The sequence below is a fragment of the Anolis carolinensis genome, chromosome 1 (assembly GCF_035594765.1).
Source record: "Anolis carolinensis isolate JA03-04 chromosome 1, rAnoCar3.1.pri, whole genome shotgun sequence".
Lineage (NCBI taxonomy): Eukaryota > Metazoa > Chordata > Lepidosauria > Squamata > Dactyloidae > Anolis > Anolis carolinensis.
Window position 1 is genome coordinate 138,899,700 of NC_085841.1, and position 19,068 is coordinate 138,918,767.

The window sequence follows — 19,068 nt, forward strand, 5'->3', positions numbered from 1 at the left end:
ATTTTTCCTGACATTTTGCCTACACCTGTGGTTGGCATCTTCAGTTGGATCCTCTGAAGATGCCAGCCACAAATGCAGACAAAATGTCAGGAGAAAATGCTGCTCAACATGGCCATACAGCCTAGAAACCACACAACACCCCAGTTCTGAGAATATCTTGTAGTTTTTGAAGCATTTGGTTTTGTCTTGAGGCCATGCTCTCCTCCTTGCTGCAGTTGTAGGGAAATTATTGCATGAATGTTTTTTCAGGTAGGTAGAATCAAATGAAGGTCATAAACACCCACTGCGAGATCAGACCAAGGGCCTATCCAGTTCAGCACCATGTTTTCCAGATTTTCCATAAGTTCCAGATTTGGCCTACTCACCAGGCTGGTAACCCTCTGCCAAGAGGCATGGTGACTGATTGCCAACATATGTTATTATGTGATGTTGACTAGAAGGTTTTTCCCTCCAGCTCAGCAGCCTCACAAAATAGTTTTACTAACTGGCCTTTGAGGGTTTCTTCTGTTTATTCCTTTTAGGTGTTCAAGGTAATCTGGATCCCCCCCCCCCCCCCCCGTAGTTGGCATAGTGGTCAGTTGAGCCTTGCCTTTGGTAATGACTTATATGAATCAAGGCTAGGTTTTCCTTTAGGACACGTGATTGTGAAAAACATTTGGATGCTTTCCATGCAGCAGAGGGAGTAGCAAATAGGGGAAATTTATGACTGAATAATTCAGTGCCACAGTTAGTAATTTGAATAATGACACCTAAAGGATATTGAAGAAAAGGTTATTACAGTATTGAAAAAGGATGTACAACAGCTATGCTTCCCACTGATGGGTTTTTTAATTATTATTTTCCATGTCACGTTAAATCCTGCAAAACACGAAGCACTTCCTCTTCTTCCTGTTGATGCTGTGCTAGTGATGTCATTCACACTCAGGACTTTCCAATGACAATTACTTGCAGAAATGTGATGGAATGCATGTTTCCTACCTCCAATAAACATCCTGTTGTGAAATATGCATATATTCTGAATATGCAGAAAGAAGAATACAAGTCAGGAAAATGTGGTAGTAAACATATCTGTTATTTTGTGTATATTTGTTTTTGTTTGGTCTACAAAACAGGTCCTTAAATTATAGGTGAGATAATATTTTAGAACTAAAAATACTGATTGTTTTTTGGAAATACATTATGGCATAAAATAGTAATGTTCACAGACAAGTACAGCATATGTGATGTAGTTGATGAAGTGGTGTTGTGGCAAAGTTATAGCTTAAAATGGGCTGAATAACATTATACTAGTCTGACAGATTGGAAAATGTATGTCTTCATTTAAAATATTTTTGCTTGGAAGGAAACTCTTGGTTTCCACGGAATTTACTTCTAACTAACCTAACTGTCGTATAGGATAACAACTTGGATATAAGCACTGTAACAGCTTTTGTGAAAGTAGCCTTAAAGGGGTCAAACAAGAGAAGCAATTTTCAAATAAAATCTTTTCTTTTTCCAAAAACACCCCCTTTGATTATTTCTAAATCTCTTATTAATACTTGAATTAACCTATAGTTTTTCAAATTCACTTTTTATTAGGAGTGTCATATTAAATAGGCGCCCCAATTATGCGAATTGTAAAGTGCAGATAGACTGTTTAGCACATGGTATTTATGTTTAGCACATGGTATTTAATAATTTATTATTATTATTATTATTATTATTATTATTATTATTATTTGTATCCCACCTCCATCTCCCCAAAGGGACTCGGGTTGGCTCACATTAGCACGAGCCCAACATCGACATAAGTTAAAACAATCCATGAAATTAAAAAATATATAACAATATAGTACAAATCAACATAAAACAGTAGTTGTCCACGACAAAGATGGGAATGCAATGTAAGATTTTCAAAGTAATTAAAGATTGGCAGTCTGGCTTTAATTATATGTTATAAACCCAATTAGAATTCAGAAGAAAATGGTCCTTTTCTCTTCGATCATGTGGTTATGTAGAAACGATTTCTGAAAGATAAAGGTTTTGTTTGTTTTTGTCTCCCATTTGGGAGAATAGATTGCAAGTAGAGATGTGCAACAAAATTGTTGCAATGTAAACTGATACCTTTCAAAGTTTTAGCTACTGTGTTCCACTCCTGTCCAGCCTTGTTTTCTCCCCCATCCCTTGTATAGTCAATGTTTTGTGTTCACTATTTATTATTTATTTATTTGCTACATTTATATGCCGCCCTTCTCACCCCGAAGGGGACTCAGAGCGGTTTACAAATTAAATTTACATACAATATTATATTAGTATAGTACAATACTGGTAACAAATTACTATATTGTACTGTATCAACATATTGTAATATTATTAGTAATATTACATGTAAAATATGATATATAATTAATATTATTATATTGTATTATTAGTATTATATCGTATTACAATATAATATTATGAATATTATATGTTGTCACGACCCAGGTTGCAGAGCACCAATAACCATACACAGAGGCCAGAATCTAACTAATATCTTTATTGAAGGAATATATAAAGTTAATAAAAGCAAGTGTATGAAATAGTCCAGAAATAGACCTTTCAGGAAAGGTCAAAATTAGTCCAAAGAAACAATGTCCAATATGAAATATTAAGGTCCAAAGTTGTAATCCAATAACCGAAACACTCACTTTGCCAGGCAAAGTGAGGGGAGATGACAAGGTCTTTTAGTCCATGAAACTTGAGCGAGGCTAGGAAGTAACTTGATTCTTGGAAAAACGAGGCTTGATTCAAGGCAACAAGGAAACAAGGAACAAGAGCAAGATCCGTGGTAATTTCTTGGTAAAATCCGGGAAACAAGACGAGGCTGAGTCTTAGAAAGCAAGGCAGGATTCGTGGAGTAAACAAAGCTGGGAACGAAGGCTTGGCGACAGGAACGGAGGCTTGGAAGCGGAGTAGCTGTCCACACACGCTACTCCGGTTGCTGACGAATTGACTCCGCAAGATCCCTTTGTGGGTAAAACACCTAAATAGGGTCCCGTTTTCCCGCCCAAGAGCAGTTCTCTGGAGAACCAGAAACGAAAGCTATTTTCTGAGTCCAGATGCATGACTCCCTAAACTTTCCCATGGGAAGCAGGCTTAATCAGCTGAATGTTTAGCAGCTATCCTAGCACTCCTGCGAGACGCCTGATCGACTCCTCTCTGTTGTTTACAAAAATCATGGCGGGAAAACGTAGGAGATTTAGGCTCAGGGCTTGTTTGACAGACTTCTGGAAGACAAATCTCTTGCAGGTGCAAGGTTTCCAAATTTGGCTGGGAAAGTTCCAATTCTGACTGAAACGGCGAAAAACCCAAGTTCTCCTCCTCATCTGGCACAACAGTGCCAGAAACGGGACTACATGGCCCATGACTCATCACATATGTATATACAATATGTTATAATTATTACATATAATTATTACACTAAAAATCCTCAATCCCCCTTGGCCTTATTTTTGGGAGGACTCCCTCTCTTTTGAGCAAATGTATTACATACACATTTGCCCAGTCCCATATACATTGAAATCTTGGGTCTCTTTTGTTGACTTCTGTGAGTAGTTCTCAATTCTTTTTCTGATAAATTTGAAAATAGCTCTTCAGCATGAATCATAGAATAGTAGAGTTGGAAGAGACTTCATGGGCCATCCAGTCCAACCCCCTGCCTATAAGCAGGAAATCACATTCATAGCACCCCGACAGATGGCCATCCAGCCTCTGTTTAAAAGCCTCCAAAGAAGGAGCCTCCACCACAGTCCGGGGGAGAGAGTTCCACTGCCGAACAGCCCTCACAGTGAGGAAGTTCTTCCTAATGTTCAGGTGGAATCTCCTTTCCTGTAGTTTGAAGCCATTGTTCCGTGTCCTAGTCTGCAGGGCAGCAGAAAACAAGCTTGCTCCCTCCTCCCTATGGCTTCCCCTCACATATTTGTACATGGCTATCATGTCTCCTCTCAGCCTTCTCTTCTGCAGGCTAAACATGCCCAGTTCTTTAAGCCTCTCCTCATAGGGCTTGTTCTCCAGACCTTTGATCATTTTAGTTGCCCTCCTCTGGACGCTTTCCAGCTTGTCAACATCTCCCTTCAACTGTGGTGCCCAGAATTGGACACAGTATTCCAGGTGTGGTCTGATCAAGGCAGAATAGAGGGGGAGCATGACTTCCCTGGATCTAGACGCTATACCCCTATTGATGCAGGCCAGAATCCCGTTGGCTTTCTTAGCAGCCGCATCACATTGCTGGCTCATGTTTAACTTGTTGTCCACAAGGACTCCAAGATCTTTTTCACATGTACTGCTGTCTAGCCAGGTGTCCCCCATTCTGTATCTTTGCATTCCATTTTTTCTGCCTAAGTGAAGTATCCTGCATTTGTCCCTGTTGAACTTCATTTTGTTAGTTTCGGCCCATCTCTCTAGTCTGTCAAGATCGTTTTGAATTCTGCTCCTTATTCTGCTCTGAAGCAGTATTGAGCTCAAATGGCTTCAAAAGGAATTAGATAAATTCATTACTGGCTAGTAGTTACTATGGCTGTACGTGAGAGGCAACATGTTTCCAAATAACAGTTGCTAAGGAACAGACACCTTACTTACGTGCTTCCCTTAGACTTGGCTGACCATGCTACAAACAACATGCTGAAGCTTTGGATCTGATCTGGTAAATCAGGCATGGGCAAACGTTGGCCCTCCAGGTGTTTAGGACATCAACTCCCACAATTCCTTACAGCTGATAGGCTGTTAGGAATTGTGAGAGTTGAAGTCCAAAACACCTGGAGGGCCCAAGTTTGCCCATGCCTGTTATAGACCTTTCTGTATTGATTATTTTTAAAATAGCAATTTGTATCTCCTTCCATTATCCCTCTCTCATTGCTCTATTCCAATAATTCTCAACCTGTGGGGCCCCTGGTGTTTTGGCCTACAACTCCCAGAAATCCCAGTCAGTTTACCAGCTGTTAGGATTTCTGGAAGCAAGGTCAAAACATCTGGGGACCCACAGGTTGAGACCCACTGTTCCATTCGATTATGCCCCACATCCATTGCCCCCTTTTGGGCCCCTTCCACATAGCTGAATAAAATCCCACATTATCTTTTTTGATTCAGAATATTTGGTAGTGTGGACTCAGATAACCCAGTTCAAAGCAGATATTATGGGATTTTCTGCCATGATTTTCTGGGTTATATTGCTGTGTGAAAGGGCCCTGTATCTTTTAACAATTCTTGCATTTGATAATTTTTCAAGACTGTTTTGGATTTCCCTTCCTGTAGCTCATTAGTAGCCACAGTTGCTTGAATAAGGGCAGATGAGGTGCTTTCTTCTGCAGAGATAACTCCGAATTATACCTACATATGTCACCAACAGGATGCCAGCTCTGATCTGCTTTCCTTATTTACTATCATTTCTAGGCTGCTTATCATGAAATGTCTAAAAGGTATATTCAGAACACATGTTTTGAATATACATTATGAATATATTCAAACTGATATTCAAATTGAGTATATTCAAACTGATAAAACAAAGTACATCTCAAACAAAGTTCTGTATTCACAAAGATAAGATAGGGAATAGCTTGAGCAAACAATGGTGTCATCAGCAAACATCTGAAACACTCAACATTATAGTTTTAAAAATGGGCAGAGCACTACAAAGAAGAGACACTGAAAGGAAAAAAATTGCTTGTTTATTATTGCCAAGCAGTGGCCATGAGCAAATGCCATGAGCAAATGGCCATAATAACCTTTGTGGGTCTAGAAAGTAATTTTCAAGTAGCCTTTTCTAGAGTTATTCAAGATTTATACAATATATTAATTAACTAGCTGTGCCCAGCCACGCGTTGCTGTGGCAAAGTGGTGGTGGTATTGGTTACAATTGTTGTGGAATTTTTATTTGACATAATTTGTATTTTTAAATTAATTTTATTGTAACTTATCTTTTTATTTATTATATTTTATTATTTTCTTGTATTATTTTTAGTTATTTTCTGTTATTATAGTATTTTATTGTATTAATTTTTAGTGTTTTTTATTATTTTTTAGTGTTTTTTATTATTTTTATTGTATTATTTGTATTTATTTTATTTTTTATTCTTTTATTATTTGTGTTTTATTATTTTATTTTATTATTTGTATGTATTATATTTTATTATTTGATTATATTATTTTTATTTCTTTTTTATTGTATTATTGTATTTTATTTTTATGGGTTTTTTGTATTAATTTTATTATTTTTGTTTGTGTTTGTATTGGGTTGCTATGAGTTCTGTGGTCTGCCTGGTCATGTTCAAAATGTATTCTCTCCTGATGTTTCGCCTGCGTGTATGGGAGGCATCCTCAGAGGTTGTGAAATGTGTTGTAACAAAAGGAAGTGGGGTTGATATATCTGTGGAATGACCAGGGTGGAAGAAAGAACTGTTGTCTGCTTTAGGCAAGTGTGAATGTTGGAATTGGCACTGAATAGCCTTGTAGCTTCAAAGCCTGGATGGTTCCTGCCTGCCTGGAATGAACAAAATGTGGCTCCCAGTGTTTAAAAAAATCTGTGAAATCAGGACAGTTAACTAAAGAACAGCACTGAGCAATCAGGAAATTCCAGACATGATGTACTGAGGGCCAGCTAACATCTCCCAACAAAGGATTCCTCTCTGAAGCAGGAAGTAGGCAGGCCTTGAAGGTGCAAGGGCATTCAGTGGTAATCAAGTTGGGCAAGTGGAACATTCACAGTTACCTCAGACAGATAAGAGTTGTCCCATCCTGGATATCATTGCTGAGATAGAAATAAACATCCCACCTGTCTGTTTTCAAACAGATCTCCTAATCTCTGAGGATGCCTGGCATAGACATGTATGGCAGTTTGGTAGCAGATAGGGTCGTGAGGGAATGTGATGTTTAATAGGCTTTTCCTGATTCCCTTCTTATTATCCAACATATTCAGTTATCCAATGTTCTGCCGGGGTGTTTATGTTGGATAAGTGCGACTCTACTGTATATTTATAATCTTATATTATCTGCTTAGAACTGGATTATATTAAGGCTCCTTCTATACAGCTGAATAAAATGCACACTGAAGTGCATTATATGGCAATGTGGACTCAAGATAATCCAGTTCAAAGCAGATAATATAAGATTATAAATGGGTTATATAGCTGTGTAGAAGGCCCTTGAGTCTACACTGCCATATAATCCAGTTCAAATAAGATAATTTGTATTTTATAGGCAGTGTGGAAGAGGCCTGAGGCCTAACTGTGCCTGTCCCCTGGGCTGAGTAGGTTGCTAGGAGACCAAGTGGGTGGAGCTTAGCCTTCTAACTGGCAGCAATTGGCTGAAAACAATTATTCCTCTCCCTCTAATTAGGACTTTATTTTTCTTTTCTTTCTGTTGTCGGAATGTAGGGGCAAGGATGGTGGATTGTGCTGCCAAATTTCTAGGTTCTGGGGCTTGTACTTTTGTTGTTTAGTGGGAGGGACAGACACCATTACTCATTTATATATATATAGATTGGAAGGTCACTTGGTATCTTAAAGACAATTACTGCAGTTCACCCTACTGCGGTATAATAGTACACAGCTGGACTTCTGTATCCTTGAATTCTACGTCCATGGATCCTACTATCTGCAGTGTTAAAATGTCTGTGCCCCCCCCCCCCCAAAATCAAAAACAAAGATCCAAACATGGATTTTGCCCTTTTATATAAGACAGTGGTTCCCATCCTTTGGGTCTGGACTTGGTGTTTTAGACTTCAGCTCCCAGAAATCCCAGCCAGCTTACCAGCAGTTAGGAATGGTGGGAAGTCCAAAAACACCAGGAGACCCAAAGGTTGGGAACCACTGATACCAGAGATACTGTTTTACTGTGCCAATGGAACCTGAGCATCCACACATTTTTGTGTCCTAAAAAAGGGGGCCAGTGTCCTGGAACCAAAACCCCAGCAGATACCAAGGGCTCACTGTGTTTGATAACATACTTCACTGATCCTTCAAGATATTGGCATCCTAAATCAGATGCTGCTTCCAAACCAGTTTCACAGTACCACAGGAGGTAACCGAGGCACCTGCTTGTCTAGTTTTAATGGATTCGTTTCAGATTCTTCAGCCTGATGATGTCGAGGGGATCCTTGGAGCTGTGAGAGCGACTACGTGCGCTTCAGACCCTTGCCCTTCTTAGCTAATAAAACTTGCCAGTGGGAGGTTGGTTTGTGAGGATCATAAATGCCTCACTGGATCAGGGACATTTCCCATCTGCCTTAAAACAGGCATTGGTTAAACCAATCCTGAAGAAGGCGTCCCTTGATCCGTCTGTATTAAACAACTATCAGCCAATTCCCAACCTCCCCTTTTTGGGCAAGATGCTGGAGCGGATGGTCGCTTCGCAGCTCCAGGGATTCCTGCTTGAGACCGATTATCTAGATCTGTCGCAGTCTGGCTTCAGGCCTGGTCATGGGACGGAGACAGCTTTGGTCGCCTTGGTGGATGATCTCTGTAGAGAGCTCGATGGGGAGTGTGACCCTGCTGGGTCTCTTGGACATCTCAACGACTTTCGATACCATCAACCATGGTATCCTTCTGGGTCGCCTTTCCAGAATGGGTATTGGGGGCGTTGATTTGCAATGGCTCCGTGCCTTCCTGGAGGGCCGTTCCCAGTTGGTGAAGCTGGGAGACTCCTGCTCGGACCCCTGGCCATTGACCTGTATGGTCCCGCAAGGTTCTGTCCCCCATGCTTTTTAACATCTACATGAAACGCTGGGCGAGGTCATCCGGAGTTTTGGAGTTCAGTTCCATCTCTACGCAGATGACGCTCAACTTTGCTACTCTTTTCCACTGAATTCCAAGGAAGCCCCTCAGATCCTGGACCAGTGCTTGGCCTGGATGGACTGGATGAAGGCTAACAAGCTGAAACTTAATCCTGACAAGACAGAGGTCCTCCAAGTTAGTTGCACAGCCGATCAGGGCATAGGGTGGCAACAGACTGCAGGTCCTCCTGGACTCAGCGCTGATGCTTGATGCCCAGGTGTTGGCGGTTGCCGGGAGGGCTTTTGCACAGTTAAAACTTGTGCACCACCTGCAACCGTACCTCGTGAAGTCTGACTTGGCCATGGTGGTCCATGCCTTAGTTACCTCTGGACTGGATTACTGCAATGTGCTCTACATAGGGCTGCCCTTGAAGACGGCTCAGAAACTACAGCTGGTACAAAGATCAGCGACCAGATTGATAACCAGAACAGGCTACAGAGAGCAGTCAACCCTCCCGTTCAAGCAGCTCCAATGGCTACCGATAAAATTCTGGGCCCAATTCAAGGTTCAGATGATTATCTACAAAGCCCTAAATGGTTCAGGTCCTGCTTATCTCCGTAATCGCCTCCTCCCCTATGAACCCATGCAGGCCTTGGGATCTTCCGGGAAGGCCCTTCTCTCGCTCCTACCTCATTCTCAAGTGCAGTTGGTGGGGATGAGGGAAAGGGCCTTCTCAGTGGTGGCCCCTTGGCTCTGGAACTCCTCAGGGAGATCAGATTGGCACCTTCGCTGGCCACCTTCCATAAGGACCTCAAAACGTGGCTATTCCAATACGCTTTTGAGTGAATAGCCAAGCCAGTTACCCAGCTTGTTTACAATTACTGCACTTTATCCTTGCCCTTCAGACTTGTAGGTTTGTTAACTCTTTTCAGTGAGATTTTCCGCCTTCCCCTGATCGTCCCCATACTATTCTTGAGCCTGATTCAGAGTTCTGTATAAGCTCACTCTACACATATTGTACTCATGCCCAGGTTTTCAAGTACTTGATATGTTTTATGTTGTTTTATGTCTTTATCTTGTTCATTTTATATTGTTATATTGTTTTTAATTTATGGATTGTGTTTTTAACTTATGTTGATACTGGGCTTGTCCCCATGTGAGCCGCTCCGAGTCCCTTCGGGGAGATGGAGGCAGGATACAAAAATAAAGTTGTTGTTGTTGTTGTTATTCAAAGGAAACCCCATGCAGAATGTGCTATACTGATCCAGATAATGCCAGTATATAAGTCACTGTCCCTTTCTTAGTAAGGACACAAGTTGATGTTAGAGCTTCCTTGTCATAAAGATTACTCGAGACTCCACAGAAAATTATGAGTCTTGAATACCTCCAATAGCATACATGTTCCTTCAGAGGGAATGCAACACCATACAGGACAGCAAAAGTCTCCAAAGTCCATACCTCACGCACACCTTTGCAGGATTCAGTTTCATTTAAGAAGCTTTCATCCAACCCATCCCTGCATCCAGACCACTGCTGCCTATTTTATTTGTGTAAGAACTTTACAGCTTTGACTCTGAAAGCATAGGATTTATTCAGTTGGTTTTAGAAAGAACAGATGACCAGCACTTATGGAACAGGTCAAGCCAGACTGCCTCTGTCCAAGTCTCTGCTTACTATTTCTCCTCTCTGTTTTCTTCTCTTTTTTTCCCTGAAATTCTCCCCACAGCTAAGATAACTTTCTGAGTGCCCAGTAGGGCTCTTATGAGGTGTTTTCCCTAAGTTTTGACATTTTGTCATTGGGGGAAGGATGTTTCCATTCAAAATAAGATCCAGTGTTTCTTCATCCATTTCTATGGGTAAATCCCCCTGATGAAATTTAAAAATAATGTCTTACTGGGAAATGTTGCAAAAGACGTTAAAAATACAGGAAAGAATGAGCCCTACAAAAGGAGCCATTTATAATTAAGAAACTGTAACAGTATTGGCCTTGAACAGGATTATATCAACTGCAGCAGACTTTCACAAGAAGAAAAAACTGAAACATTTTCATTTTAAAAGACACACTTCTAATGAATCAATTTCTATAGCTCTGCACACAAATGAATGCAAAATTTGCTGTATTATGCAAAGCAGTATTATGCCACAGAGAGCAATTATGGTCTCAAAGGACTTGAATTCTTATTTCCCACTTTGCTGCTGCATCAAAATGTCTCTATTTGTTGTACACTCTTGTTAGAAGACCCGCATATCAATATAGATTATAAATCAACCAGCTTTTTTCCTTGTAACATCATTATTCCCATGCTTATTCTAAGATGCTAAAACTGGTGGAAAAACAAGGTTGTCAATGACTGCTGTTTCAGCTTGCTTCTGTAATCTCTACTTGCTATAATCCTGGATCATTTCAGCTTATTAATATGACAAAAACTAAATCAATTTTGTTTTTCTTGTGGAGACAGGTTGATAGTTATTAAGAGCAAATCAGGGAGGACTGTGATTTTTAGCTTTGAATATGTTTCAATTGATGTTTACTAGATTTCATACCGAATCATCTGTTTTTAGGTTAAAGAATGTAAAGTTTACAACAAAAATTAAAAGTGTGCTCAAATCAAAGCATAGGAATTTGCAAAGTCTACCATGTCAAATATATTGTCTGCTCTAACTGTCAGGAGCTCTCTGGAGTCTCAAAGATTTTTTGATATTGAGGTGGCCGAAGATTTAACCTGGTACCTTCCACTTGCAAAGTACATGTTCTGTGTGTAGCCTCTTTACTTACCTAACAGGTCTCTATTAGGACTAGATTCTTCCTACTGTAGTTTCCCTTTCCTGGGGCTTAGTTTTCTGTCTCTGCTACTCTCTTTTCACTTCAGAGGAGACTAGATCTCAGCAACCGGTTTTCATTCTTTAATACAATTCTACAATTTCATATACAAATTTCAGTTTGAGCTGTAACAAATCCCACACGTTTATAGAAACAATTGTGAAACTGAAATATGAAGTGAACATGCAGGATTGATTCCAGTCCACGTTGATTATATTAAGCGTAGATTAATGGGGACTTGAAGGAACACCTGTCCCTATATATGCCTGGAAATTGACTCTCTTGAAGTGGGTTCCTCTGTTTCCCATGTAGGTGGGGGTGCATTGTGGAATGGTGCTTTGGAATACCCTTTCCTTGGAGGTCAGATTACAGTGCCAATTAAAATTACGGCTTTTTACTAAAGCCATTTAGACCAAGTTGATTTAATCCAAATTTAAGTTGGCTTTAAACTGTCTTGTTTTTAATTTGTCAAATTACACTTGTCCCTTAACATTTGCGGGTTAAGCATTCAAAGATGTTATTATTTGTGGATGACTGTATTTTCCTCTTGCTCTTCCACCGCCAAATTTGCAGCTTCTTCTCTTTAGGCATTTCTAAGTCTTCCAGTAAGATTCTATGGTCTACATCCACTCAAAATTGGCCATAAAATTGTGCTGGAGAACTTAGAAATGCAGTTTATGGTTTTTCCACTTTTGCAGAAACCCTGTACGTCTAATCCTCCGCAAATGTGAAGCGGTGACTGTACTTAAAATACTATTTATCTAGTTAAATTATTCTTATTGTTTTAAATGTTTTTCAAATGTTTTAGATTTATTTTAATTATATGTTGTCCTGATATCTTTTAATATGAAATGGCATAGATAGATAGACAGATAAATAGATATCCAAAGAGTAACTCTGCTTATGTGAGAGGGCTTCTATGCTTTCTCCTCTTACAGCTTGTGTATACATAAGATTGATGAACCCAGTATAACAATGAGATATAAGAAACAGAAGACTGCAGCACTGTGTGGAAATTGTGGAATTCAACAGAATTGATTTGCATAAATAGATTTTTTTTTCTGAATGCAAGCATATTAAAAATTATTAGGGAAGCAGTTTTTTTTCTTGAAAAAAGTCAGTTGTTTTTAAATTCTTTGAATCTAGCATATTAAAGTGCACTGTACATTCTGAATTATTAGGTTTTATAAATATTGTCTTTTTTTACCTACTAGCATGGGGGAGTCTATGTGAAACGAAGTGCCAGATTTAATGAGAAGACAATGAGAAACAAGCTAGAAGCGCAGATGAAAGTTAATACTCCGGTAAGAATGTATATTTCTCATATGTGTATCACTGTGTTACTATAAGCGTGGCAGAAACATACATGGACTTTTTCGTATCTCTTGGCCCATTTGTATGATTAATCTTCCTATATGCATTCTATAAGGAATGGTTGGAAGAGGATGCTTGGTTTGCTTTCTCCTTCCACAAACCCTACTCTGAACAGTTGTTACTTTGTGTTCAACGGAGAAACATTCTATCCACACAGAACAGTCTTTATCAGGAGGCAAAAGTTCCATTACCTCATGAACATGTACGCTAGTTGAACTGGAGTCATTATGTCTTATTGCAAATTAAACAATGAAGTATATGCATATTTGTTTGTTTAATTTTTGCAGATTATCTCTGGGAATCTCTAGGTTCTGCAGTGCAACTCTTGTTTACCAGTTGAAACTGGGTAGCATTTTGTGGAACCTTGATTTTACCCTCCCCATGATCCAGTTTGTTTTCTGGGCAAAATATCAAAGCGGAACATCTGTTATGGTAAATGGCTATAGGATAAAAGGAATGCACAAGGACTTTTCATGTTTCCTCTTCCAGTGGTTCTTAAAAAAATCTTGAGCTTCTTCAGGAGAAAGTCCCACAAAAATACAAAGGACACTTGTCTACATCAGGTCTACACAACTTGGCAGTAGTAAGGGGCTGAAATTAAATAGGCTCAACCTCTTTGGGCTGCAGATAGGTTTTTATCTCCTCATTCAGGGTTTGCAAAAGGATGCCTTTCCCTCAGAGCAAGCAGCAAAGCAGATTAGTCTTAATTTCCCCACCTTCTCCCAATATGGTGGTGAGTGGCAGTCCTTTTCTGAGGGAAAGAAGAAGTGCCTCAGCTCTTCCCTCCGCCGCTCTTCCTTTCTCTTTGCCTCTGGGTTGCATCTATCATCTCCTTCTCCAGTGGGAAAAACCACCAACCCCACGACATTCATTTCCCTCACTTGTGAGGGACAAATGCATCTTTGCCAAGAAGACCACAACAAAGTCACAGTGAAGCTAAGGCCCCTTCTACACTGCCGTATAAAATCCAGATTATCTGCTTTGAACTGGATTATATGGCAGTATAAAATCATAATCCAGTTCAAAGCAGATAATGTGGATTATATGTTTTGATAATCTGGATTATGTGACAGTATAGAAGGGGCCTATGTTTCTCCCTCATAAAGGAAGGAAATGAACAACACACAATTGGCAGTTTTGTCATTGAGTGAGAAGGAGACGACAGAAGTAAAGTGAAAGGAAGAGCAGCAGAGGTGAGAACTGAGGCACTTTCTTTACCACTTCCCTCTGTTAGATTTTAACATAATCTGGAAAAGGTCCAAAACAGCTTAACATTTCATCCCTGCTTCCCACTACTTCGGAGCCCTGGTGACGAAGTGTGTTAAAGCGCTGAGCTGCTGAACCTGCAGACCAAAAGGTCCCAGGTTCAAACCCCGGGAACGGCGTGAGCGCCCACTGTTAGCTCCAGCTCCTGCCAACCTAGCAGTTCGAAAACATGCAAATGTGAGTAGATCAATAGGTACCGCTCCGGCGGGAAGGTAACGGCACTCCATGCAGTCATGCCGGCCACATGACCTTGGAGGTGTCTATGGACAATACCGGCTCTTCGGCTTAGAAATGGAGATGAGCACCAACCCCCAGAGTCAGACATGACTGGGCTTAACGTCAGGGGAAACCTTTACCTTTACATTCCCACTATTTTAACCTAGTCCACCAACCTCCCTAGGCTGTGTTTCCAACGGAGACCAGCACTTCCTGCGTCCTGACCGATGGCACCCTCTTAGCCACATTTTAGTTTGCAGTTTCTCAAGTCGCTCCTGACACACACAAAAAAAGTTTGGTAACTTTGGTGCATAGAGAAAGGAAACAGGTAGAGTGAAAATACTTGGATGGGCAATGGCGGGTTGCACTGTGTGCGACCTCCTTCCCTAAGGCTTAGATTCAGACCCTCCGAGGGCCACACCAAATCCTTGTGAGGCTGCATCCGGCCCCTGGACAGTATCTTTTGCAGGCCTGGTCTAAATGTTTTCACTATGCATTCAAGCAGGCATTTGAACCATAGAAGGAGGGTCTGCAAAGTTACTAGAGGGGTTGCCTGAAAACCAAAGAGGCTTAGCTAATGTTCTCAGTAATTGAACTAAAACAAAGTCACTGAGAAATGAGAAGTATTGGCATGCTCCAATAAACCCATAATATGAAAAAACAACAACCCCAAACTGTATAGCAAGGATGGTAATCTTGTCCATCGCCCCCCCCCCCAACTGCAAGTATCCCTCGCTATGCTGGTTGAAACTGCTAGAAGGTACTATCCAAGAGTTTAATATATAACTATCCAAGGAGATTTTTTGTAGTTTTATGAGGCAGTAACAATTTATGTCATAAAGTTCTAATACTGAATTTGCAAGGACTTACATCTGATAAAAGTTCCTCAAATGGGGCCCCTTCTACACAGCTGAATAAAGCCCCACATTTGCTGCGATGAATTGGAATATATAGCAGTGTGGACTCAGATAACCCAGTTCAAAGCAGATATTGTGGAATTCTCTGCCTTGATATTCTGGGTTATATGGGTGTGTGGAAGGGCCCTGAGAGGCCATTAGGTCTGTTAAACCTGTGGAAGAGACTTTGCCTTCCTGAAATAGAGGTACATTTCTTTCTTAAAGACCTATTCTTTTATGAAACAATTAGCATTTTAACAAAATCCGTTGTTATTAAATATATGGTGATTGCCATTGATAATAGTACATTGAGGTGCTGAGTTGTAGTATATATTCTGAACTGTAAAACTATGAATCCATTAAAGGCCTAAAGTATGTGCACAATATTAGTCTCGGCCTCACAGTACAAATGCAATCCACTTTGGTTTCTGGCTGTTACTTTACTTACAGTCATTTCATACTGAACAAGCTCACTATTTTTGTAAACTGCACTGGGGATTTTGCTGGAGGCCAATGCAAAAATACTCCTAAGTAACAAAACCAAGCCATTTTGGTGGCATCCAAGATAACCCAAAGTTACAGTTGTGTTCCATTAAGATAATGACTGACTCACAATTAAAATAGTGTCTGTAGGAATTTTTGCTGTCAAGGACAATATGTAAGAAAAACGATCCTTTATTTCTCTGTATGTTGTTTTTGTTCCTAGCTAGGAACTGTCCTTATTGCTGAAAAAATTCACTGCTTATGACTGGGTAAAAGAACTGAATTTCCTTTGTTAACAACAACTGCTGTTGAGCTCTGGAGCCCTTTAAAAATTCCCTTTTGTGCAAGAACAGATACATTCACACAAGTAATCTTGTGTGTTATCAGGCTGGGCTGGGAGAAGAATGGGGCTATTGATTGCCGTAATCTCATCCAGGTACTGTGGAGCCTCATTCTCGCAACTTATTTATTTCAAACCTTTCTGGCCCATTCATTTTTTAAAGCACATGTTTCCCATTCATTGAGACAGATGCAAATATTTTTATAATCTCAGCTATAATAATGCATATTCATTGTGCAGTTTTTCTTTAATGGTTTCATTAAAGAAATCGTGTTAGCTTTCTTATCATTTTTATGGCTACAATCCAGTGGTTGCTTACTTAGATGTTAGCCTCATTCATTCTGGATAGACTTTTATAAGATTACCCTGTAATTTATAATAAATTGCATTGAAACTAGTATAGAATCTGAATAGGATGTTTTTAAAAAAAGAACAGATACTAGTTCACAATACTGAATCATCTATGCTTTCTTCTGCTTTAGCTGCTCAAATAGTTGAGTAGTTAAAATTTTGAGCAAGACTTTTATTCTCAGTTCAACTACATTTCTAGTGTTTTCTTTCCCTAGTTAGTTTGCTCTAAAAATATAGTACTGTATATACTTGAGTATAAGCCGACCAGAATATAAGCCGAGGCACCTAATCTTAGAAGTAGGAAAATATATTGACTCAAGTATAAGCCTAGAGTGGAAAATGCAGCAGCTAGTCATAAAATTCAAAATAAAAGAGATACCAATAAAAGTACATTAATTGAGTTTGAAGATCCCAAAGGCCATCCAGTCCATGCAGGAACATATTGAAAGGGGGGGGGGGGGGTGTTAAAGCTGGATGGCTTTCTGCCAGGACTGCTTTGACTGTGTATTCCTACCTGGCAGAATGTTGTTGGGCTGGAGGGCAGCCCTTGAGAGTTTCTTCCAACTCTAGGACTCAAATAATAGCCAGGAAGGGATGGGGAGTTCAAATGGTGCTGGAACTTGAAAAAGGAAGTGGGGGGAGCCTGGTTGACAAACAGCATTGGCTGCGGAGTCTGTCACTGCTTTGCCTCTCTGAGTCTCCCTTGCAAATTGCCTCCTCCTCCCCTTGCACCCTTCCCTTCCCGTCCCGCTTCTCGGGCTCCCCTGAGTAAAGGTCTAGTTGTGGGTTTTGCCAGCACAAAAACGTAGTAGAGCGATCTGGATCATGGACCCTCACTTGAGTATAAGTCAAGGAGGGCTTTTTCAGCATAAAAAATGTGCTGAAAAGCTCAGATTATACTCAAATATACATGGTAATTCCATGAATGTTAGTGCTGTTCCTCCTAACTGTGAAATACAGTAATAGTCACAACTTGTATTCTGCTCTCTTCTCCATTTTCAGAATGCATGTGATAATGTTTAACACAATCTTCATATGTATAAAAGCATGTTCAATGTTTTTAAAACTATGTACACACTTTGTTTAATATTGCAGATGTACCTTGTGATTTTTCCAGAAGGAACACGTTACAATCCAGAATTACCAAAAGTCATTGCAGATAGTCAAGCCTATGCTGATAAGGAAGGTAAGATTAATGTTAAAAGGTTTTGGGAAACAATGAAAGAATCATGAGAAGGAAGGCTTAGGTTTTTTGATAGCCTCTTTGTGACTTTAAAAACAGGGTACTCACAGCAGATTGTGGTTGAAAAGGTAAGGGATAATTCTCTCCGCCTTTCATGCTGTGGTCCTAGTAATTACGTGCTATAGTTAACCAAGAAAAATCCAGATCCTTGGCATCACATGTAATCTGGCACTTAATCTCTAAAATAATGAGCATGATTTATTCACAGTAGTCAATTTGTGCTAGCAGCCAAATGAAAGTGTATTTCAAACAGTATTTGATGTCTCCTGCTCATTCTTGAAATGGACACAAGAGATTTTAAATACATAAAAAGTAGCAAACTAATGTTTTAAAGTGATCTATATTTTCCCTTGCCTGATGAAATCGTTTGTCTCCTTAGCCCATGCATGTGTTTGAGTTATTTTATGTGATACTTGGTTGGTAGCTGAAGCAACAGTACATGTGTTGAACATCATACTTAATAGTAAAAACAACTGGTGTCATAGCAGACTGGAAAAACAACTTGAAAATATAACAGCCACACTTTGATGAAAATGCACATAATGAAGAACTTTTGTTTTATTTGAAAACATTTGTATAGTCATTGTTGAAAAAGCAAATATTGCTGGAATTGATTTGGCCAATCTAATACAAGTGCCGCCCGTGGTTATAACAAAGTGATGAAGAAATGCTTGTAGACGCAACCAGCATTTGTGGGAAATGGGTCCTAGGAAAGTGAGTTAACACAAGTAGCCAATTTCCATTTGTGTGGAAAATGGAGCTTCTTAAGTGTGAATGAAGTGAGGCCTGTAAAATGCATGCAGGCTCCAGACCCACATCTGAGCCCCCAGAAGTCACCTAATCTCCAAATCTTCAGGAGAGGCCTCTCCATTTTCCCATTCCCGTGTTCCGAGCCACCTTGTTTTGAATTAGATTTTAGTCCAAAAGTTATCTAGAAATGTCAAGAGGAAACAATTGCACCATAGCACATCAGCCATCAGAAAGATGTGCTGCTGGAAAATTTGGTCCTGCCCTTCCACACAATTGTCCACTTTGCTCTCAGTGAAAGATCTATGCAAGATCTTTTACATTGATCCTGTGATGTTTAAACTAATTTTCTATTGTAGTGTTCTTTCAAGTTATTTCCACCCCGTAAGGCAAGGGGTATCAAACGCCTTTTCACCGAGGGTCACATCAGCCTTATGGTTGCCTTCAAAGGGCCATTTGTAATTGTAAGACTGTATAAATGTAAGTGTCTTGCCTTGGGATTGAAGGCCTCGCGGGCCACATAAAATGACATGGTGGGCCGAATTTGTCCCATGGACTGTGCGTTTGACAAATGTGCCCTAAAGTGATCATATCACGGGGAGTGT

The 19,068-nt window shown here is 40.0% G+C and overlaps 1 protein-coding gene across 1 annotated transcript in view; it reads left to right on the forward strand.

The window, feature by feature from the left end:
• agpat5 (1-acylglycerol-3-phosphate O-acyltransferase 5) overlaps positions 1-19,068 on the forward strand; it is a 41,044-nt gene that overhangs the window by 11,510 nt on the left and 10,466 nt on the right. The window contains exons 4-5 of the mRNA XM_003215441.4: positions 12,762-12,851; positions 17,569-17,659. Of these exons, the coding sequence (XP_003215489.1) occupies positions 12,762-12,851; positions 17,569-17,659 (181 nt within the window). The remainder of the gene's footprint in view (positions 1-12,761; positions 12,852-17,568; positions 17,660-19,068) is intronic.